This window comes from Balaenoptera ricei, chromosome 1 (genome assembly GCF_028023285.1).
Source record: "Balaenoptera ricei isolate mBalRic1 chromosome 1, mBalRic1.hap2, whole genome shotgun sequence".
In the NCBI taxonomy this organism is placed as follows: domain Eukaryota; kingdom Metazoa; phylum Chordata; class Mammalia; order Artiodactyla; family Balaenopteridae; genus Balaenoptera; species Balaenoptera ricei.
The window spans coordinates 7,872,780-7,896,926 of record NC_082639.1 but is presented as its reverse complement, the minus strand read 5'-3'; the positions used below and the strand labels follow the sequence as shown (position 1 = coordinate 7,896,926).

Below are 24,147 nucleotides of genomic sequence, written 5' to 3'. Positions count from 1 at the left end.
AAGACAAATTCTAATATTGGGTGGTGAAATCCATTACTTAGCAGAAGCCACTTGAGGGCTCTGTCCCTGAGACTGCTCTTCTATTGTGTCCCAGGGTCTGTCGAGGTGCCCAGAATGGGGCCTGCCTGTCACACTGCAGGTCTGGACACCCCATGCTGAGTGAAGTGAGGCCCCTTCTCAGGGCGAGGGCCTGTGTTACCCTGGAGACACGTGACAGCAACAGCACTTCACTGCTGCCTGGAAACCGCCACTCATCAAGCGCCACACCAGAAGCCAAGCACCTCCCGCTGCCAGTATTCAGGGTTCATGATTTCCTTTCCACTGAGGCAGATGTTTTGAATTTGTGTGAGAAAGCCTCTTCACATTTCTGTTTTTCGCTTAACCTAAAGAGGAAATTTCACTGGCAGAAACTTGGCTAACATAGAAAAATTCTGACATCACTAAAATCTCCCTGTATTGGGATGGGGGGGAAAAGGTGGGTTTTTTTGTTTTGTTTTGTTTGGTGCCTGGGAGTTACTGCAGCACATTCTTTTGAAATACTCACCAAGGGTGGCAACTCTTGAGAGATGCTCGTAAGAAATACAACCAAGACTGATGAGAAATGTCAACGCAATCAAGCTAGCAAGAGAATGTGCAGTTAGAAAGAGGGCAGAGTCCTGAGACATGCTGCCCTGTATGGTGCTAAGGTGGTCAGGAAATAATCCCAAATGGATTTCTCAAATGTTCCGGACAACGGCAGTGTGTGTGTATGTGTATGTGTGTGTGTATGTGTATGTGTGTGCGTTTATGTGTTGTGTGAGTGTGTATGTGCATCTTTAAAAAAACATTTAGGCTATATTGTCATGTATCACTTCCTTCAGTTTTCTTCCCTAAATCAGACGAAGAGAGAGATGGGGGAAAATTTCCTTTACTACTGAACCAGGAACTTTTTCTTTTCCAAAAGCAGAAAATAAATAGATGAGACAAGCAGTCCTGACACGAGAAAGAGAAATATTTAAAAATAAAAAAAGTATTTCTCACAGACTCAGCTACTCAAATAACTAAATTGGTCTCTACTACTACACAGGACAAAACAAAGAAAAAAGTGAACAATTATGCAAGCCTGAGATTCCTCATGAAATGAGGGGAGTAACATTCTACTTTGCAATGTGGAAGAGGAAAACCGGAAGGGGCATAGAATAAAATGGGCAAGTTTACTAAATGGAATGAGAAAATAATTAAGAACTCTACAAATTACTTAAGAGCCTATATGTGAAACTCTACATGCATCAGAAAATCCCAGGGCACAAGGGTGCAGAATAAGGTCTTGCTCTATCCTAGGTGGGTGCAAGTTTACATGGGGGAAAACTATTAAATTAAAATAGCAGTCAAAGCTACATAAGACATAAAGCATTCTGATAAACTAGAATCTTTATGTGCAAAAAAGCAAACAGAAAATACCTAGGAATATCCTTATCAAGAAAGAGCCTGCAAAAACACAGAAAAAGCTTTTGTTAGTGCAGCAAAACAAAAAAAAGGAAAAAAGAGAGGGAGAGAGAGAGAGGAGAAGAGAAAAAAATATATATAAAAAACACAAATTTGCTGATAAGCAAAAGTGAATTCAAGTGGACAATTAACAGAGAATTCCATGGGACACAATTTGATAAAGGGCTTACAATGACACAGGTCCCTCTCCTGAGACGTTCAGTTAAGGAAATGCTGGGCACAGAAGGGAAAGTGGAGACCACCTCTATTAACATCCCTTTAGGAGGTGACTTACTATTGGAAATGGTAGGAAGTTGCTGTGGAGTTAAGGGAAAACCAAGTCAGTAGGTAACAGAAACGCTGGGCTGGGAAGAAAAGGAGTAATGGCCCTTGCCAGCTGTGCTCCACTATCAATATATTACAAGAGCCCTCTAATTACATATGTAATACACCCAACTGGAGTTCTGTAAGTTCATCTTTAAACATTAAACCTTAGGCAAAAAGAGCAAAAGCTCTCTTAACCAAACTGCATTTAGCCACTTACCAAATGAACTTATGCGCTCCACATCCCTACAATGTATAGACTGACGTCCATTTCTCACTGAACATTATTCTAAAATAAAGAGGTAGCTCATCGCCCAGACAATCTGCTCCAAAGAGCTGAGTTTCATGCTTCTCAAGTGTCAGTAGTACAAACCTGTTTATGCGGTTGGATTTGTTATTATAATTATCTAGTTTAATTAAATATTAGATAAATCACTGAAACATGAGGGCAAAAAGAATTTTTGTTTAGTGTGAAACAAAACTAAGTGTGGAAACTTAGTGTGAAAAATAAATTGAACATTTTAAAAAGACTTGATAATGGTGAGTTGTTTAAAAAACAGCTGTTAAGTTTGGGTGAGATCAATGTAAAAGAAAGAGGGAAATAAAATTTTGATGACATATGATAAAAAGTTTAAAGGATTTTGCACTTAGATTTTCTTCATAGGTTTCTAGTTCCACCAAATTGAAAAACAGGTGATGAATTATGGGTGTGGCTTTGCAAGAAAGACAGTCAGAAGTCTAATAAATGAGCCTACAATTAAAGAAAAGGCCTTGGCCCTATAGCAAGAGCTTGACAAATTAATGTACATTTATATACTTTAAATTAAAATAAGTGTTTAAAGTCTGTATCTTCTTTTTTAAATTTTTCTTTATTTATTTATATTTTGGCTGTGTTGGGTCTTTGCTGCTGTGCGTGGGCTTTCTCTAGTTGCAGCGAACAGGGGCTACTCTTCCTTGCGGTGCACAGACTTCTCATTGCGGTGGCTTCTCTTGTTGCGGAGCACGGGCTCTAGGCGCGCGGGCTTCAGTAGTTGCGCAGGCTCAGCAGTTGTGGCACACGGGCTTAGTTGCTCCGCGGCATGTGGGATCTTCCTGGACCAGGGCTCGAACCCATGTCCCCTGCATTGGCAGGGGGATTCTTAACCACTGCACCACCAGGGAAGTCCCTCTTTTTATTATTCTTGACTTTAGCAACTTTTTTTTTAACTTTTTTTTTTTTAACCTTTTCGGCTGTGTTGGGTCTTTGTTGCTGCATGCGGGCTTCCTCTAGTTGCGGCGAGCAGCGGTTACTCTTCGTTGCAGTGCATGGGCTTCTCACTGCGGTGGCTTCTCTTGTTGTGTAACACGGGCTCTAGGTGCGCAGGCTTCAGCAGTTGCAGCACACTGGCTCAGTAGTTGTGGCACGTGGGCTGTAGGCACGCGGGCTCCAGTAGTTGCAGCACCTGGGCGCAGTAGTTATGGCACGCGGGTTTAGTTGCTCCGCGGCATGTGGGATCTTCCCAGACCAGGGCTCAAACCTGTGTCCCCTGCGTTGGCAAGCAGATTCTTAACTGCTGCACCACCAGGCAAGTCCCAGCAACTTTTTTGATTAACTCTAATCTTCTACTGGGAAAGATAATAAACTGCTTCTGACAAAGCCAAATTCATCTTCTACAGCATGTGACACGCTTCCAGACAGGAATCAAAGGACTTTTGAAGGTTACTCTAATGTAAGCAAGTTTAACATAACCAGCACTTCAACCAAACACCATTTTTCCCTGTTTTGCTAAGTACCATAGGGAAGTTTAAGATATATTTCTCATAGTTGCAAGGAAAATGTGGTGAATGCCAGCTGATACTTGCTGTAAATGTCTGGCAGAAGGGGGAACGTTATGTGGGGTTAATGCTGACTTCGGTATATGGTATTGTTCAAGATTTTGCCCAGGAATGGGCCAAGGGGGGGTCAAAGCACCCTACTTTACCACTGCCACACCCCCTCCACATAGGTACATACCCTCTCACCCACCTTCCCATTCTGTCCACAGTTCCTGCCAGCTCCTCTGACTGGCAAAAAGCAAACAGACATTTGTTTCCTTTTCCTCACTCCCATGCAAAACAGCAACACACAGAAACAATGTAAAGAAATTAATCCTTGCCCGAACTTTTCATTTCTGCTTCTGCTTATTGTCTTATTTTTCCTCTCCCTCTTGCCAACACATGTGAGCAACTTTTTTAGGAACAGGCAGACAACAGGAAAATCCTGTAATTCGAAGGCTGAGTTCTGAGCCCACATTAGAACAAACAGCCACTCCTGTTTCCTAGCCCTCACCACGTAGAGAAATGGGAGTCTCTGTGCACGATGACGGGACTCCTTTCCCAGGGAGGTAGAAGTGCCCCAGCAGATTTATTTCCACCCTGACACGGGAAAGTAGAACGGCTACGTACTTCATGCATTGCCATCACTTGATTGTAAAATGGAATTCTAAGGGAAACTAATTTAAAATTTAAAATAAAATTCATTATTTATAGCAGCCAATCTTACTCAGAAGAGTTTATAATAATTTATTGCCTTTATGCATAAAGGAAAATGAAAAGCAGATACTGAGACTCCTTGAGCCGATACTGGCAGCAGCAAAGATGAACACAAGAGGGTGCACTATACCTTAGAGGGCATGTTCCCATGACACCCCAGGCTGAGAGGTCTTTCTCCACAGCAACCACCTCATAGGAAAACATTCAGTCTTAGCCGTAATTCAATTGTACTTTTAAACCCTTGGGTGGCATGCTGAGTTTTCTTTTTCTGATTTTTCTCTGTCACTGTATTACATCTACTCAAACTCCCCAGGGGATAGAACATTTCCATTCTCTGGGGGTATCATCACATACAAGTATCTCCAATGATTTATGTATTTATTTTTGAAGAGCAGGGTGGGCAGGGGAGGAAACAGGGAATTTTGAAGTGAGAAGGGGGGAGTCATTAATGAACAAGGAATCTACACTGAACCACTCAACCCCCTTAGGGCTGACTTACCACATTCCCCGGGTGCCCCACCTGCTAGAGTTGTGGGAAGACTTCAGGTACTTGGCAGAGATGATATTTAAGGAGAGGATGGCATCAACTGCGGCTTCGTCCACCTCAGCTTTATTCCGAATCCGGCCTGAGAAAAAGAAGAAAGAAACCAGAACATGGGTACATTTAAAAACAAAGTGGTAGGACTTCCCTGGTGGTGCAGTGGTTAAGAATCCGCCTGCCAATACAGGGGACATGGGTTCGAGCCCTGGTCCAGGAAGATCCCACATGCCATGGAGCAACTAAGCCCGTGCGCCACAACTACTGAGCCTGCGCTCTAGAACCCGTGAGCCACAACTACTGAGCCTGCACTCTAGAACCCGCGAGCCACAACTACCGAGCCCGTGTGCTGCAACTACTGAAGCCTGCGCACCTAGAGCCCGTGCTCCGCAACAAGAGAAGCCACCGCAGTGAGAAGCCCGTGCACTGCAACGAAGACTAACTGCCGCTCAACGCAACTAGAGAAAGCCCGTGCGCAGCAACGAAGACCCAACACAGCCAGAAATTAATTAATTAATTGATTAATTAAATTTCAACTGATTTTAATTAATAAATAAATAAAAACAAAGCGGTAATTCATTAGGCCAAAAAGAGACTGTGAAATCTCTGTGTAATTTCAGGTGCTGGAAGCGTCGTTTGGTCAGCTATAACCCTACAGTCTAATTCTGTAATTCTTGGCCTTCCATTCTTCTCCATATTCTGTCTCTCCTTTACATCCCACATTTAGTCAACGGTGAAAACTTAACTCTTTGTTCAAAGAGCTTCTCATATCTGTCTCAGCTTTAATTTCCAACTCACTGCCCTGCTCACGAAGGTCATCCCCTTCTGATCTCAGACACGGCAACAGCCACTTAACTGGTCTCCCTGCTGCTCTCACGTCTCCCCCTTTCCAAGCCATCCCACACTCACCTTCTATAAACTTCTTAAGCCACTGCCTTCATTACACCATTTTCTTTTTCAAAATCTTACAATGCTGTTTTCAAATAACACTAGGGGATGCAGCACTGCACAGAGGTTAAGAACACAGTCTCTGGAGCAGGACTGCCTGGGTTCAAATCTCAGCTCCAACACTAACTATCTGTGCGGCCTGGGCATATGCTCAACCCCTGAGCCTCACTTTCCTCACCTGTGAAGTGGGAATAACAATTCTTCCCTTATAAGATTGTTACGATCATATTATGTGTTTGTTATGTTATATTAAATAAACTAATATTTTTAGAGCATTCAGAAAAGCACCTGCCACATTTCATGTTTGTTATAAAAATAATAAGCCATAGGGTTATAGAGAAGCCTTAGTAACTGCTGCCTCTGCACCCCACCCTTTCTGGTCAGAAAGCATCTCTCTTGTTTTGTGTAAAAATTAATCTTGAAAAGCTTGAAAACCACTGCCCCAGATAGGACAGAGTATAATCTTCCTTCCAGGGCTTCTTAATCTGGTCCACAGATACCCAAGGGGTTTATGGATAGAATTCAGGAGGTCTGAACTGAATGGGAAAAAAAAATTACAACTTTATTTTCAGGAACCTCTAACTGAAATTTGCCTTTCCCTGCTATTACGAGGGGAGGGCACAAACCACAGGAGAATCAGCAGTACCCATACCTCTGTCCCCAGCAGAAATCACAGATGTTTTCATATCACACTAATGTGAAGTATCTTGACATTCACCACCACTTTGAAATGACAGAAATTAGACCCGCTGCTTATTGACCACATCATTGAAGAGCTTATGTTACAAATTTGTTTAGAAGTTTAACAACTGTATTTCAATATTATTAGTTCCCTTTGTAATCCTAAGTGCTTTATTTTCTACATTTAAAAACATAATTCTGAGGTTTCACCACTGCCAAAGGGGTCCATGGCAAAACTAGGTTCAGACCCCCTGCCTTGGGCTCTCGTTCTATAGCTTATGCTGTTCGGCCACTCTTGCCTCTCACGGTGCTTTAGTTTAGTCTCCCCACTCTGGCCATAGATTTCTAGCCATTTGCACGTTAGACATTGCTGACTCTCTAACTCCAAATGCTTGCAAAAAAACGAAACCCTCTAAGTTCTCTCAAATCTACTCAGATCATCTCCCACAAGCTAACCCAGTTCTCCTGGGTCTTCTTTGTCGTCAACTCTTTTAGCAAGGTCTTTCAGTTGTTCTCATTTGGTACTCACTCATCAAACTGCTCTGTACATGCACACACGCTGTCTCCTCACTAGACCCCAAGCTCACAAGGAGCAGAGACTTCTCTTAGGCCCTCTCACAGCCTCGGGCACAGAACCGCTCCCACAGGCACTGAGAAAAACAATGGCAGGTTGAATAACCCATGAAGGGAGCTGGGAAACAAGAGTAGTTTCCAACTCAAGGACTCTCTTCTGACAGTCACGTTCTCCAGCGCAGCCTTCTGCACGCTCCCTGTGCTCCGAACAGGGGACAGGCACTCCGCTAAGCTCCGCCCCCAGCTGCTGGAACATACTCACCTACCACCAGCTCCCGAACATCCTTCCAATGGAGTTCACTCCCTTTCTCATGGATAATGGTTACTGTGATTCTTCGCTGGATGCCCTAGATAATGGAGCAGGGTTGCAATTTAGCTGGGACAATCTCTTATTTCCTCTTGTTTGTCCTTTTCTGGATCGTCTGATGGGCAGGAAGGGGAGGTATGGAGGGAGAGGGGAATGCTGTCCACACTGCTATTCTGAACAAAGGGACAGAGGTCAGGGACTGAGGAAGAGCCAGGTTCTGATATGGCTTGTAAGAACCGATGCCCAGATTGAAAGTCCCAGAGTGTGCCCATCTGGCTCATGAGCACTTTTGAGCACTCACTAAATCTACTTTTGATTTGCCAAAGGGGGACCTACATTTCATGGCCAGATTTTTAGTCCACTGAAACCTTCATCTTCAATCTCCATTAAGAACTTTTGGCTGTGAAAGCAGAGTTTCCAAACATCACAAAATGAAAATTGTATAAAATAACATGGGAGCTGCACAAATTACTATGTAACTGAATGAAATAAAGTCTTTCAAAATAGCTCTTTTAAAATATATTTACACATAAAAGCGAGGGTATATATCAATAAATATTAGCCAAGGTTTGAGAAACATTAAGGAAAGAAAAAAAAAGGATGGGGCAATGTCCCCTGACCTCCAAATTCCCTTGAAATGGAGATAAAAAAGCAGAGAAACAGAGAGTTACGTTTCTTATTCTAACTTTTTTGGTGTTCCCTTCTAAGCCCTCTTTTGCTCCTTCCTTAGTACCTGGTGAAGCAAAAATGTCCCCTGGCAGGGCAAGCCTGCTGTATGGTCAACCACAGCTGGAATATACCTATAAAAACAGAAATGTAAAAGAAAGAAGTTAGACAGAATGCTTGTGCTAAGTGCAACTTCACCTGCGAGGTCCTCCCTGGTCACTCCAGCCCTCAGTAGTCTTTGTTTTCTAAACTCTGATCCCATGTCTTTCTCACCATCTGGGGTGGACATTTAATTGGACAGTCCTATGCATTTAGTAAACCTCTCCACATATGTATGTCTCATCATCCTGACTAGACTGAAGTATTCATAGGGCAGTAACATCTTTTGGCTCCGATCCCAGCTCTTTGTCTAACAGATATTTCCATAAATAACATATTACTGCAATGGCAAGTGTCAGGAGATAAGAAAGAGATAATTTCAGATTCTAGATCATTTTTTAAGAATCAGAAAGCAATTAACTCAGTAGAAACCATTTACTGTAACTACTGCTCCCTCATAATGCAAGTTATAATCACATTATAGATCTGTCTGTGGAAAGTCAAATTCCTCGAAGCAATGTCACTACTGTCAACTCTATATAGGATCGATAGAGCCAAACCTCACACACAGTAGGAACTAAATAAATGTTTTATGGAGGTGATCATAATGGTATTACCCAGCATTATAAATATAGGATCATTAAGATAACATTTATCCCCTACCCTTTACACTAACTGATACAACCCCTTGCCTCTGTTTCGGGAGAGGGATCTCTTTTGTGTTTTTCAAAAGAATTTCTGAGACAACTATAAACAGTAATTACCTTCATCACTTAGTCTAACACAGCGCATACAGAGAGAGTAAGCTGATGCTGATCATTTTGACCTGGGCCAGTGGTCCTCAAGTGGGGGTAATTTTGACCCCTAGGGGCCATCTGGCAATGTCTGTTGTCACAACAGGAGGGGAGGTGCTACTGGCATCTTATGGTTAGAGGCCAGGGATGCAGCTAAATATCCTACAATGCACAGGACAACCCCCAACAACAGAGAATCATCTGGCCCCAAATAGTGAGAGGCTGAGAAACCTTGGTCTACAGAAACATTCTGTCCCCTCATCCCCTGACATACTGATATGCCTTCGGTCCTTTTATGTGCAATATGCTTCTGACTCCCTTTGCTTTGCTGCTGCTAAAACCCACTTTGCAGGTTGTCTTCCCTCATAACAAAGTGCCAGTCTCCATGATCTTGCTATCGCTAACAAGAAGGTAAATTATTATGCTAGACAGTTCTCTGACAAACATGATTCAAAGAATAATATAAAGACCCTCCCCAACCCAAATTCAGTTCAAAACTGGAATGTGACAATGTTCTGTGAACCCAAAGACAAGAGAGACTCAAAATTACATTTTCTAATTTTGGAAAAGTTGTCATATTTAAAAATTTAGAAAGTTGGACTTACTCTCCTGTAGGCTCCAATTCACTGATCTCAAACCAAACCAGAAGATCATACTTGCTCATGCTCTGGCCAAGGCTGGTTTTGCTCATGGTATTTAACTTGGTGGCTGGAACTTTTAAAAGTTTTTGGAAAATGTTAAAATTTGGTCCAAGTCTACTCAGCAAAGGTATAAGCTTCTCTAATATCAGTCTTCAAGGACACACTTGGGAAAGGCAGCGAGAGTGAGGGGATAGATTTCAGTGCAGAAGACCCAGAGAAACGTCACCGTCAACTATATTAGTACCTCTAACTTCAGAGAACAAGGAAAACAGAGAGTCAGCATCTTTTTCCCTCTCAACAAACTACCCAATGATGAGAAAACAGGTTTCATGCAGAGTAAATGTGCTCACGAAACCATTAAAAAACCTTCCCTAGACTCTCACATTTGCGGCATGCAGAGCACGGTAACAATGTGGGACAGGCAATGTGGGGCGAGCCTCGCCCATCACAGGGCCTCATCAAAGCTGCTGTGGCGGGAAAGACCCCTCCTCCAACCCAGTGGTTCCTGAACCTCCCTGCACACGAGGGTCACCTGGGGATCTTAAAGATGGCCCAGGCCACACCACCAGCCAATTAAATCACAGTCTCTAGGGGTGGGACTCAGCCCTCTGAGAGGTTTGAAGCCCCCCAGGTGATTCCAATGTGTGGACAAGTTTGGGAACCACTGGTCTCATCTGTAAATACAGGATTCTGTAAATGATCTCATGTTACCCATTTTCTTCAGATGTAAATTCCATATTCTTATCCGTACTGATGAAATATATTAGCCAAAACCCCCGTATTTTCAAGAATTTCAGATTCCACATGGTGGGCATTTTGAAACACTACGTAGAAATTCTGAAATCTTGGCAATACAAAGAGGGTTCTCTGCTCTGAACCTGGGAGCAGTGGTGTGAGAGTCCAGTGACTTGGGATCTAATTATCGCTCAACCGCTAACTAGCTATGAAACTTTGGTTGAGTCACTTAACCTCTGGGAGTCTGTCTCCTCAACTAGAAAATGAAGATCGTAATATCTTGCCTACTATCTAAAAATATGTTGTGAGGATCCACTGACACAATACATCTAAAGGGGCTGTATGACTCATACAGCGCTATTCAGAGGCATGGCCTATCAGCATTATTCACCCTAGCTGAATTCCAGGTAAGCTGGTGATGATGCTAGTCAAGAAGATAATAGGGGGTTACTGGTTCTGGTGGGCATCTGAGGGTCAGAAAGCAAAACTAGAGCATTACGAAAAGCCAGTTACCAGTAAAAAACCTTTAAAATTAAAAATACCATTGCACAGAATCCACACCAACAAATATAAGGAGCCCCTCCACCACGCCCCACCCCTGGATGATGTGAAAGGGGTATAAATAGAGAAGGTGTTTCCTAAAAATCTGTCTGAAGGAAATGTGATATGATCTTGACAACGTGCTGAACTCTACATTCAGGTCAAGTAGCAAACAGAAACGTTGGTGTTTCACACACGGAGAGCCAGGCTTTAGGACCAGCCTCTGAGGATGGTTCTACATCTAAGGCAGAGCTAATTTTAGCTACTAACCATCTCGTTTAGGTACCCTCTCGGTCTGGCAGCTGGGAACTGGCAGAAAGAGAAAAGGCGGCAATGGGTCAGCCCCATCCTGGAAGGTGGCAATGGCAGAGGATGCGAGCACACTGGCATGCTCAGAAAACGTGTCCAACACATGCACATTCACATAGTCAGATACGAGAAACCGAATCAGCTCAATCTTTCTCTCATGGTCTGAAGGCAGGACGGAGGCGAGGAGCACAGAGGTGGAGAATGAGCACAGGGCGGGGTGGGAATGAGGCAAGTGGGCAACGAGGAAAAGGGATGAAAATAAACAAAGAAAAATCAGAACAGGATACGTGAACATGCAGAATAAACGTAATATGCAAAGGAGTGCCCAGTCACCTGACAGTTAAAGGGAGTTACACACAAAGCAGAGAGATTTAGGAACATGGAGCTTATCAAAATCTGCAGTAAGGGGCTTCCCTGGTGGCGCACTGGTTGAGAATCTGCCTGCCGATGCAGGGGACACGGGTTCGAGCCCTGGTCTGGGAAGATCCCACATGCCACGGAGCAACTAGGCCCGTGAGCCACAACTACTGAGCCTGCGCGTCTGGAGCCTGTGCTCCGCAACAAGAGAGACCGTGACAGTGAGAGGCCCGCGCACCGTGATGAAGAGTGGCCCCCGCTCGCCACAGCTAGAGAAAGCCCTCGCACAGAAACGAAGACCCAACACAGCCATAAATAAATAAATAAATAAATAAATTAAAAAAAAAAAAAAAGACTGACCACATGCCTTAAGGTGTAACGTAGGTAAATATTAAATAGGGATTGTACAAGGTAAAACAAGAATTAAAAAAAAAAAAAAAAAAACTGCAGTAAGAAGACCACAGTACCGGCGGGGATATAGAGCCCTATTGTTTGGCACCTCTTATTTCACATCAGGAACCAACAATTCTAGTTCCTACTAGATACTGGAACACACAAGGATGCACAGAAGTGGAGTAGGAATTTGAATATGATTTTTTTATCTGAAAAGTCACTCAGGATAAGAGATTACATCATACAAAGAACGCAGCTGTGCTCACCTGGCTTGGATAGTGGCATGGGCGGAGGGAAGAACCGTCGAGATGGCTGGGGTGGACTGCAAAGGAAGACAAAAGTTCTTCAAGACTAAACAGTCCCATGGTGGTATTAACGGCGTGTTTAAATCCCCTTTAGAAACGGATCATTTGTACTTTCAACTCTGGTATATTATCAGATATCAGATATAAACCCACACAGTAAAACTGAGGCTAAGACATTTTGATAAAAGTCCCCTTGTAAGTCAGAGCTAATAAACAAGAAAACTCTTTCTGTTATAACACCGACACTCTGCCGTCATCCCGAAGTCCCTATCACCATCCCCCTCCCCAGTTTTGATGTCTCCACTTAGAGACACATGCTTCATAGTGACTTTATGCTTCATAAAGTTCTGGGTGGTTAGGACCAATTATACACAACTTTCAGGTTATATCCCTATCACCTCAACTTTCTATCCTATTCAAAGTCTCTTCCTCCAAAAAGACAGTACTCAAGGTCACCTGGGCAAAACTCAATTTGCTCTACCTACAGTTAGTGACTGGGTGGCTTAGAAGAAAGATGGTGATGTTTCTGAAATGCAAACATAGGGTAATATATAAAACTGTTATTTACCTATCTTAATTCCGCAAAAGATTTCTTCTTTTCCAGCAACTGACAGTAACAACAATAACAACAACAATAATATCAATAACAAAAATCTTTGCTCATTCGGTCCAAACCTGTTAAGCTCCTGTCCTTGCAGGTGAAGTGGGTGCTGCTGATAATGCCCAAAGACTTCAAACACGATAGGCTTGGTTTTGATATAGTCCACAAATGATTCCGTAACCTCCACTGCAATCTAATAAGGAATAAAGGCAACCTAGATTAGCGAAAGATTTATTATAGGAAAATACACATTTTGGGGGCAAACAGCACTACAGCACTTTGAGTACCCAGTATGTGCTGGGAATTTTACTATGCAGGCCTCTCACACCAAAAGAGAGGGGCTCTTCTCTGGTTTTCTTTCTACAGTAACTTCACCAAGCTTCAGGCATTCAACACCCTCCAGTGTCCGCCCCAAATGACCTCTGGCCCCTCTGCTGCCCTTCACACAATGATTGGACTCAATCTGCTGCTCCCTTCACCTGCTCTCTCCTCCACCGTGCCTGAGGGCTGGCCCAGGCTGCAGCGGTGCCTGGGAGGCCTTCCCACATCTCTGTACCTCTGTCATCCCTGTACTTCAAGGCCCAGCTCAAACAGCAACAACAATATGAAAAACATGACTGCAGACTCTGTGCCAGGTACAATGCCAAGCGTGACCCACCTTTTCTTATTTACACTACAGTCTTCAGGAAGTTCCCCCACCTCCTTTTTCTACAAAAACATCCACCCCCAACAAAGAATGTAGCTTAAAAGACTCTTCCCATTAGTAGAAATAACTCTCCCTTCTCTACTCCCGTTGCATTTAATGAATACCTTTCGAATGTTTCTATATCCTGTACCACTATTGTTTAAATATGCATTTTATTTCCCCTATCATAATTCTAAGCTCTTCGGAGGCATAATCTACCCTGTGATTCATCTGAGCACCCCCAGTGGCGTCAGGCACAGTCCTTGTGCACAGGAGCCAATCAATATTTATCATATACAGGCATGCTCATATTTATACAATTAAACATAAAAAAGGAAACAGTGTGTTCTGTATTTGCTTGTTCCATTTCTGGAGTTGTCCTTTCCTCTCGCATTTTAGGGAGTGGATTATGGTTGGCAAGAGAACGAGACTGTTCAAGCAGTAGTGAAGCTCCTGGATGCTAGAGCCACGTTTCCCTGGGTTCAAACCCCACCTCTGCCTCTTCCTAGCTTTATAACCTTGGTGAGTGACTTCGAGTGCTCTCTGCCTCGGTAATCTCAACTATAACGTGGGGATTCTGATAGTATATGGCATAAAAGTGAGGATTAAATGAATTAAGACACAAAAACACACCTATAACAATGACTGACACAAAATAAGCTCTCAGTGAATGTTAGCTATTGTAATGAGGATCATGCCTTTTGAACAGAGTTGAGCAAATCTTTCTAGAAGAGATGGAAAGTCTGTTTTCTTATTCCACTTATGAGAGAGTTGTAAGGGGCATTAAAGGACTAATCATAGAATCAGCTGCAAGGAAACAGATTCTGAATCTTAATTTAGCTACAAAATGTATTTCATAGTTTCTACATTATTTGCAACCAAATTATTTGTCTCTTATGGTTTAAAGAATAACATATTAACTTTAACAAAACTCATATGCAACATGCTTATTATTCTAGGAAGGAAACACTAAAACAACTCACTACATTCAAACCGACAAAGAATTTAATGGCAGACCCACCCCCAGGCTACTCACAGGCCCCACTGTAATTCAGAGAAGATGCTGCCTGTTCTGTCCACTGAGGATTAGCTCAGGGCCCTGGCCGCTCCCTCCACTGTCTGTTCTCATCACAGAGCTCCCCCTGCACAGCAGCTTAGATTATCATCCTTCTTCAGCTGAGAAAGCCAAAGGGACCCACACATGACGACTGCCTCACCCCCAGCTGCTTCAAGGTACCACAAACCCGCAAAACATTTGGCAAAAACGTCCACGTCACTTACATTCTGCACATGATAAAAGCCCAGAGGACTTCCTCTGCCATGGTTTTTGAGGGGTTCAGTGGAGAATGCTTCATCATGGCGATGCAAAAAGCTTAAGAGAAAAAAAAAAGAGCCACGTGAATTTCGTATTAATGGTTTCATCAGGATCAGCTTGGACCCCACGGAAAGCAGCACCTTACTTAAGTAGAGTCTTTAACTGAGTCAAGTTATTTACGTTTCCTTGCAGAGAACGTTCTCCATATCACTCAGATAGCATTTTAGCTTTTATGTCAAAAATGACTTAAAAATCAACTAACCCTGTCACCTAGCCATGTGAATGTATGAAGAGTGAATTCAGTGAACTCCTATTCCCTTGTAAAAGTTTTTTACTGAAAATAAAAATTGTGAAATCATTTTGTACAGAAAAGATATGGCAGATTAAAGCTTCTATAAGGTAGTATCAAAGCCTGTGGACAACATACTTGCCTGTGAGTCTAAGACCAGCTAGGAGGAGATTCAAATATCACCTCTTCCAGGAAGACTTCCCTGACTCACTCAAACAGTTCTATGTTCCCACAGCACTAGAGACCTATTTTTCTTCAACAGCAATATCATTGTTTGTAATAATGTATTTATTTGCTTGTCTCCCCAAAAGGCAGTGAGTGTCTCCCACAGGGCTCTAAATGTAGAAAATACTCCTGAACTATTTGAGTCAGTGGGCTATATTGACTTATTCTCATAAATATGAGATTTTATTGTTCTCTCTCCCTCCCTATTATTAGTCTGACATAAAAAGAAGCGGAGAATTACAGAATACTCAATTCAAAGATTTACTGCCAGATAGAAATATCCACCAGAAGGACATCCCACACTCCTGCAAGAAAAAAATGGAAATAATACTTTTTTTTTTTTTTTTTTTTTGGCTGTGCCATGCGGCATGTGGGATCTTAGTTCCCCGACCAGGGTCTGCAGTGGAAGCGCGAAGTCTTAACCACTGGACCACCAGGGAAGTCCAAGAATACTTAGAGTAGGGGGTAGAAAGACCAGGATCATGAACTCCGAGTCTTCCAAATTACACCTGACCTTTGAACAACACAGGTTTGAACTGCGTGGGTCCACTTATACGTGGATTTTTTTCCATGGTAAATACTAGGGTACTGCACAATCCGCAGTTGGTTGAATCCTTAGATGCGGAACTGCGGATATGGTGGAACCCTGGATATACACTCGGATTTTTGACTGTGCGGAGGGTCAGTGCCCTAACTCCTGAGTTGCTCAAGGGTCAACTGTAATTCACTGAGCCCGAAGACAGTGCTGTCCTTTTGCCAGGCATCCAAATCACTGATGTCACATACTGCTGTGGCGCTGCAGCATTCCATATTACGGGTACTCCTGTCTATTTTCTTTCTTCTCATTTTCTCCTTACCTCTCTCCCTTTCCTTCTCTTACTTCTTACTCCTTTTTTTCTTCCAATTTCTTCCTCTCCACACCACACAGTGTACCTACCAGAGGCGCCATGAGCATCAGCTGATCTCTGATCTACACTCCAACAAGGCTCTGCTTGGAGCAGATACAAATATCCTGGGGTTCCACACAGGTGACACATGAAATCATTCACACTGCTCTACAGCTGTGTTTTCCCTGTGCAGGCCAGATGAGAGTTTATAAAAACCTCAGAAGAATCTGAGTCTTCTTTCAGCATGAGTCAACATGCCCTTTCCTCCAGAGCTAATGCCAGGTGGAGATGCTACTCTCGTTTTAGGAGATTTTAGGACAGAAGTCAACATACCACTATTGCCATTTCAGATGTCAGTTAACCAAGTAGGTCTTTTCCATAAAATACATCAGTTACTAACTGAGGCTATTAGGGAAAACACATTAAATGGGCAAAATCTATACTGGATGGATACTATTTCATCAATTATAAGTTACAGCGAATGATATTAGTGGCTTACTATGTAATAATCACATTTAATTGAGGACTTGGTTAAAATCTATGTAAAAAGCAATGCTGCTTTAGGACCCCAGGGAAGGCTAAGCCACATACTGAGGGGAAAGGAATGGCAGAAATCTAAAGCAGCCTCTTGGTGGCACCAGTGGCAAACTGTGGGCTTTAGGAATGGGGTGGCTCAGACTTCATCCTCTTGTACTGTGGCCCTTTCCAAGTACTGAAGACATATTGATGTTTGGGGGTATTAAAACTTAAAGATTCTCCAAAAAAATGTTTTTGGAGGTCTTGAAAGTACCTAGAGCACAGAGCTCCAGAGGGTTATAGGATAGAAAATGCTTAGAAAGTGGATGAGAAATGAAACCTGTCACATCTTCTCTATGTACTTACTAGCTTTTTTTCAGTGGATGCAGAATTTTGCTGCTCTTTAAATGACTTACATTTTCCCTTTCCCAAGTATTAAATAAGCATAATTGGCGGTTGGATAATTCATTGCTTTCATACTTGTTTATTAACGAGACATTTCAGCATGAAGAGCATTTAAAAAGACTAATAAGTAGGCTCATCTGGATCTGATCCTATACTCCTGGCAGAGGGGGACAGTCCACAACCAAACCTTCTAGCAGGATATGTGGCCACACTCCTCCCCACAATGAACTCTGTTTCATTCCACTGTAGGTTTCCAGTTCTTACTCCCATCTTGAGTGAAGAAAGCATTTGATTTCAGCGGCTGGTAGTCATTTCTCTCTCAAGAGTGTACTACCTGGCAAGTGTCAGATCGCTCTATAGTGCACAAAGGACATCATCCGGGGTAAGAGCCTAGGGAGGCAGAGCAAAGGGGCGGCTTACTTGAACTGACAGAAGATATCTGCATACTCTGGGAGGATTCCACTGGCCTGCAACACTGTTACACGGAAAGTGAAGGCACTGCCCAGTTTCAGGTGGTTGCCAATCTCTTCAGAAAATCCTTCCATTACCATCTTACCATCCAGCAAAGTGCTTGACTTCAAATCTAAAGAGGGTCAAATGAACACACGTATGGTTCAAGTAACACACAAAGCACTTTTCAGAGAGGAGAGTGTATCTTTCCACCCCTAGTTGATAAAAGCAACTATCTTCCTTGACAATGGTAAGTATTTTTCCTTCTTTGAAAACATATGCAATCATAGTACACTCTGATTACACACCCAAGTCATTCATTCGATTGATTTCTTCTGGAGGAGTGATGACCTCAGAACTCTGACCCTGTCCTTCCACAATCCTCAGCTCCTCCAAGGATAGACCAGAACGGGTCATGGCAACCGAAGAAAAGTCACTCTGAAAACAAGGCAGGGGTAAGTAGATGATAAAGTAGTATGACAACATATTTTCCCCCCATTTCCTTAACTTATGTTTATTTGCCCAACAGATAATAGTGACTGAAAAGTTATGTGGATTAAGAGCTCCCCGAGAAAAGGCAATACAACACAATATAAATGCTGGGCCTTTACCCTTACCTCGGTAATTGTTAGACATGTCCCATATTCTATTAACTATCCTGTGGTAACCTATACTTTTTAGTTCTAGGCAGAACTGCTCTCCAGTGCTGAACATTCTCCTTACAAAACCTGTCTACCTCCTTATCCTCCCACAAGGTTTTCCTCTTCCTGGAAGATTTCTCACCTGATTAAAGTACTCATTATCAAAAGATATTTTAGCTGTTCCTGACTGTCGAATTCCAGAGCCATAATCAGGAGCTTCTTCGTCCGCTAAGTAGAGGGAAAAAAAAAAAGCAAGAAAAAAAAAAGCAAGGATGAGACTAGATATGGGGACAAGGAGGAATGACTCCTATTGGATTACAATAATAAAAATATATAGGAAAGTAAAATAAAAATAAATAGGAGATAGTGGGCCTTAGGGTTTTCAAACTTTAATACAAGAGGAGACACTAAAGAACAAGTCTTTTGCATGAGAAAGAAAGAGACCAAAGCAGTAAAGTCAAATAGGCTGCTTCCAACTCTACTCAGGTAAACTTACCACCTCCTTAGCTCGAATGAAACTAATGAATAAAGGATCGGTTTCATTCTTGATGTTGTTCAAATGTCATACTTAGAAATACTGATCCCTTCACTTGACAAGATTATATTCAATAATACTCAATAAATATTTGAAAATATTAGACTGTACTTGTGAAGACCTCCATAGCTCAACGCTGGTGACTATCACGCATTTCCACGGGGAAAGGCTGAAAGAGGTCACTAAATACAGCACAGCAGTTGGAAACTAAAACAGAAACGTTACAGGGAACAGCCACATTCTTTCTTCAGAATGTAGGCTGGATCTTGGAAAAAAGTATAAAGTGTCAAGATCTTGATCCACGCATTGCAAAATAGCAGCCAAAGGACAGAAATGTCTAGCAGAAGTATCCTGAGAGAAAATTAGGCAAGAAACCGTCTGAAAATCCTCTGTTATTTCTGAAGCAGTTAAGATACATCATTTAAAATGCAAATGACTTTTATAAAGGTAACCCAAGGGTTGTTCTTCATGTTAAAGGAAATCCCTTTACCCCATTATTCCAGAACAGCAGTAGCCCAAACCAAACAGGATCTACTTGTGATACTTGGGAACAACAGCTAGAAAGGAAGCAATAAAGGCTTTCTTCAGTCTGCACTGAAGCGCGGCCCCTACGGAACTGGCCTGCTTTGTCTTGAGGCAGAGGACCCACTGCCCTCATTTCAGAAGAGGGGCGCCTACCTGCGATGGCCTGCACAGCCACACGGAGAAATCCCCGCACTTCGCCCTTCTCACTGACAACGGCCACCCTGTGAATCAGGGGCACGGGGTACAGCAGGTTGCTCAGGTAAACAAATGCTCTAGAGACAGAAACCAGGAGACAGACATCTGAGCATCCCACAGGCAGAGAAGGTGGCTTTCAGATTTACTGAGAATACCTTCATGAAACTGTGAGCTGGCTTCTGGGCCCTGTCTTAAGGTCACCTCTCTGTTCTGTACTCGCAGACTGCCTCCTGTTGCTTTTTCAGAATACATAACGTATAAACAAATGCAAATGCTTGGTAAAGCAGTGGAAAAGACCAACGTACACCAAATTACTCCCTGTAAGAATTACTACCATAGGTAGAGTGACCATTGGAAGTAGACTTCCAAGATACTCCTCTACAAATACTGCTATGAGTGGGAAAAGGGAGCCCATTAAGGAGTTTAACCTTTTAATGTAACTAATTACAAAGAGGTTTTTGTTTTTTTTCCCTGATAATACAGAAATCAGGAGACAAAAATGGTCAGAGAAATGTGACTGAAATACAGTCAATAACTCTAAAATAGATTTCAAGTCACAGCATTGTGGGTCTTTATTTTTACCCTAAGAAATGACTATGATCTTTAGGCAGGGTGACTGACACATACGGGCAGAAAGGCCATGTAGCCAGAAATTTCTTTGTTAGTGAGCTTATAAGAGACTCTGGATTGACATCAAGATAAATGCTAAGGGAGAAGGAGACAGCTGATCCCTAAAGGATTGCTTTTGCTTCTAGGGTTCAAAACTTTATTCAGAAATGCATATACATGAGGTAAGACCTAACATTTTTCAACTTCAAATGAACTAGCAAAGTCGTATCACATTTGTTCTCTTTTTTTCTTCTTTCATTATTTTGTAGCTATTGACTTTTTTTAAGCAACACAAACTGGTGATCACAAAGCTTGGGTGTTCATTCCAATTAGTGGGTGGGAAATAGAATCTAGTTCCTACTATTACTCCTGTCTTCCCACTTGGTATATGCTGATCTTTGAAGACAAGACAAGACAAAGAGCAAACATTTGCATCAAGAAATCACACATAACTAAATGTGACACATGCAGGCATACCTCGTTTTATTGTGTTCCACTTTCTTGCGCTTTGCGGATATTGCATTTTTTACAAATTAAAGGTTTGTGGCAACCCTGTCTCCAGCAAGGCGCCATTTTTCCAACAACATTTGCTTGCTTCATGACTCTGTGTCACATTTTGGTAATTCTCACACTATTTCAAACTTTTTCATTATTATTATTTTTTTATGGTGATCTGTCATCTTTGACATTACGGTTGTAATTATTTAGAGGTGCCACAAACCACAACCATACAAGACACTGAACTTAACCGATAAATGTGTGTTCTGACTGCTCCACCAACAGGCCATTCCCCCGTCTCTCTTCCTCTCCTTGGGCCTCCCTATTTCCTGAGACACAACAATACTGAAATTAGGACAGTTAATAATCCTACAATGGCCTCTTAAGTGTTTAAGTGAAAGGAAGAGTCTCATGTCTCTTACCTGAACTCAAAAGCTAGAAATGACTAAGCTTAGTGAGGAAGGCATGTTGAAAGCTGAGACAGGCTGAAAGCAAGGCCTCTTGTGCCAGTCAGAGAAGTTGTGAATGCAAAGGAAAAGCTCTTGAAGGAAATTAAAAGTGCTACTCCAGCGAATACACAAGTGATATAAGATAGCGAAACAGCGAAAAAGCCTTATTGATGACATAGAGAAAGTTTTAGTGGTCTGGATAGAAGATCAAAACAGCCACAACATTCCCTTAGGCCAAAGCCTAATCCAGAGCAAGGCTCTAACTCTCTTCAATTCTATGAAGGCCAAGAGAGGTAAAGAAGCTACAGAAGAAAAGTTTGGAGCTATCAGAGGTTGGTTCATGATGTTTAAGGAAAGAAGTCGTCTCCATAACATAAAAGTGCAAAGGGAAGCAGAAGTGCTAAGGTAGAAGCTGCAGCAAAGTATCCAGAAGTCCCAGCTAAGTTAATTAATGAAGGTGGCTACACTGAATAAGAATTTCAGTGTAGATGAAACAGCCTTTTATTGGAAGAAGATGCCATCTAAGACTTTCAGAGCTAGAGGGAAGTAAATGTCTAGCTTCAAAGGACAGACTGACTCTCTTGTTAGGGGCTAATGCAACTAGTGACCTGTAGTTGAAGCCAATGATCATTTACCATTCTGAAAATCCTGGGGCCTTTAAGAATTACGCTATATCTACTCTGCCTGTTTTCTATAAAGGAAACAACAAAGCCTAGATGACAGCACATCTGTTTACAACATGGTTTACTGAATATTTTAAGCCCACTGTTGAGACTGACTGCTCAGGGCAAAAAAAAAAAGAGCCCTTTAAAAATATTACTGCTCACTGACAATGCACCTGATCACCCAAGAGCTCTGATGGAGATGAATGTTTTCGTGCCTGCTAACACAACATGCATTCTGCAGCCCATGGGTCAAGGAGTAATTCTGACTTTCAAGTCTTGTTATTTAAGAAATACATTTTGTAAGGCTACAGCTGCCATAGACAGTGACTTCTTTGATGGACCTGGAAAGGATTCGCCCTTGTAGGTGCCATTAGGAACATCTGTGATTTGTGGGAAGAGGTCAAAATATCAACATTAACAGGAGTTTGGAAGAAGTTGACTCCAACCCTCGTGGATGACTTTGAGGGATTCAAGACTTCAGTGGAGAAAGTAACTGCGGACGTGGTAGAAATAGCAAGAGAAAAAGAATTAGAAGTGGAGCCTGAAGATGGGACTGGATTACTATAGTCTCATGATAAAACTTTAATGGGTGAAGAGTTGCTTCTTATGGATGAGCAAAGAAAGTGGTTTCTTGAGATGGAATCTACTTCCAGTGAAGATGCTGGGAAATGACAACAAAGGATTTAAAATATTACATAAACATAGCTGATAAAGCAATGGCAGGGTCTGAGTGAACTGACTCCAATTTTGAAAGTTCTACTGTGGGTTAGATGCTATCAAACAGCACCCTCCACCAGCAAAAAGCCTACTTCACTGAAGGCTCAGATGATGGCTAGCATATTCCTTTTAGCAATAAAGTATTTTTTAATTAAGGTACATACATTTTTTTTTAGACATAACGCTTTGCACGCTTAATAGACCAAATGTAATGTAAACATAACTTTTATATGCACTGGGAGACCAAAAAAGGCACGTGACTGGCTTTATAGCGATATTTGCTTTTATTGCAGTGGTCTGGAAACAAACCAGCAATATCTCCGAGGTATGCCTGTATGCATGTCTGCACCTTTTCCTGCTCTGAATCTACTTTAAAACAAAGAAAAGGAAGATGGAGCGGATTCTTGGGATTTCAACTCCAAGTAATGAAAACAATTCTGAAAATAGACAAAATACACCACAGAAAAACAAATGTTAATAAAACTGAAAGAGCATAAATGAAACATGAATGAAAGTATAACAAAAATAATTGCAAGTGGACACTGAATCAGATCAAATGATGTCTACTTCCCTTTCAGTCTGCTCCAAAGGTGGGGGAGGGCAATGCTAAAAAAGAGGGATAAAGCTCCATTGTACAAAAATTTTTAAAAGAAAAGTCTAAAAAGGATTACAAACAAGACTCTCAAACATCAACTACTGTGATAGAGTTTAAAGACTACGAATTTGGCATAAGGTACCAAATGGATAATTTCACTTTCAAAGTCAGCACACATACAGACCACCTTCATTTCTTACTGGCATTCCAGCCACTGCCCACGTTCAATGCCTTGGCCATTAAAGAGCCATCGCATATGCTCGTCCCCTGTCTGCTGTCCTCTCTGAGCTCTACTACCCACCTCATGCCTTTGATTTCACATCTTATTCCAAATACCACTCTCTTATGACAGGTCCCCCTAGTGTTTTAGGATCTCAGTAACACACAACTCCATCATTGCTATGATTTCCATTTATTTATGTAATTATTTGTCTGTCTCACCCACCAGACTGAAAACCCATGAGGGCAGGAACCATGTCTGGTCAATAAATGTCTGGTGAGTGATTGAACATCACTCATCATTATGTACATAAGTGAATGGGAAAGTGATCTGTCCTCTATCTTTAAGTAGAAGTGGAAGATTTTTCCAGAAAAATGGGTTAAACCAGAGGTAGAGAAGCAAAGCCATTCAACTTTATATTAGGTTGATTTTTCAAAGCCATACTCATGATGGATATTAACTATATAGGACATGTTTAGATTCCTAACCATATTTAATTCGTATAGCTATTTTTATACTTAAAAGTAGCTACTCAAAAGCAAGAACCCCTGTTTTAAATTACAATAAAGTACTGTTTGAGCAAATGTTAAAGAAGAATCTCCTTTCTGTCTATGGCAACGGCTACTCCAAAAGTGGAAGAATAGGAAGTATTCTTGTAAACTTCCCTTTCTGGAAGAGAGAACTCTGTAATTCAGTGGCAGTGGCGTGTGCATTGGCGCTGTGACTACACAACTGCACAGTCACTAGACAGCTCCTTGTCTTATTATTATAACATAGGCTTTAGTCCAAAATCAATGCTTTGGGCTCTATAAATGTTCTCTCACGAAGTTTTTTAAACTGGAATCTTTATAATTATTCTTCATTCTTGAGAATCCTTGTACCTTGACCTAGCAGACTGAAAGAGAACAGGGACGAGAGAGGGAAAGATGTAAAGGATGTA

The 24,147-nt window shown here is 42.0% G+C and overlaps 1 protein-coding gene across 14 annotated transcripts in view; it reads right to left on the bottom strand.

The window, feature by feature from the left end:
- The window catches only part of KIF1B (kinesin family member 1B), a 327,303-nt gene that overhangs the window by 14,923 nt on the left and 288,233 nt on the right, over positions 1-24,147 (bottom strand). For 7 of the 14 annotated variants that reach the window (XM_059912563.1, XM_059912572.1, XM_059912466.1 and 4 more), the window contains 12 exons: positions 19,413-19,531; positions 18,342-18,427; positions 17,867-17,996; positions 17,529-17,691; positions 14,753-14,843; positions 12,861-12,979; positions 12,147-12,202; positions 11,092-11,130; positions 9,511-9,619; positions 8,080-8,146; positions 7,302-7,386; positions 4,799-4,925 (listed from right to left, as the gene is read on the bottom strand). In XM_059912563.1, the coding sequence (XP_059768546.1) occupies positions 4,799-4,925; positions 7,302-7,386; positions 8,080-8,146; positions 9,511-9,619; positions 11,092-11,130; positions 12,147-12,202; positions 12,861-12,979; positions 14,753-14,843; positions 17,529-17,691; positions 17,867-17,996; positions 18,342-18,427; positions 19,413-19,531 (1,191 nt within the window). The remainder of the gene's footprint in view (positions 1-4,798; positions 4,926-7,301; positions 7,387-8,079; positions 8,147-9,510; positions 9,620-11,091; positions 11,131-12,146; positions 12,203-12,860; positions 12,980-14,752; positions 14,844-17,528; positions 17,692-17,866; positions 17,997-18,341; positions 18,428-19,412; positions 19,532-24,147) is intronic. The other 7 variants (XM_059912500.1, XM_059912552.1, XM_059912525.1 and 4 more) reach the window with 3 other exon arrangements.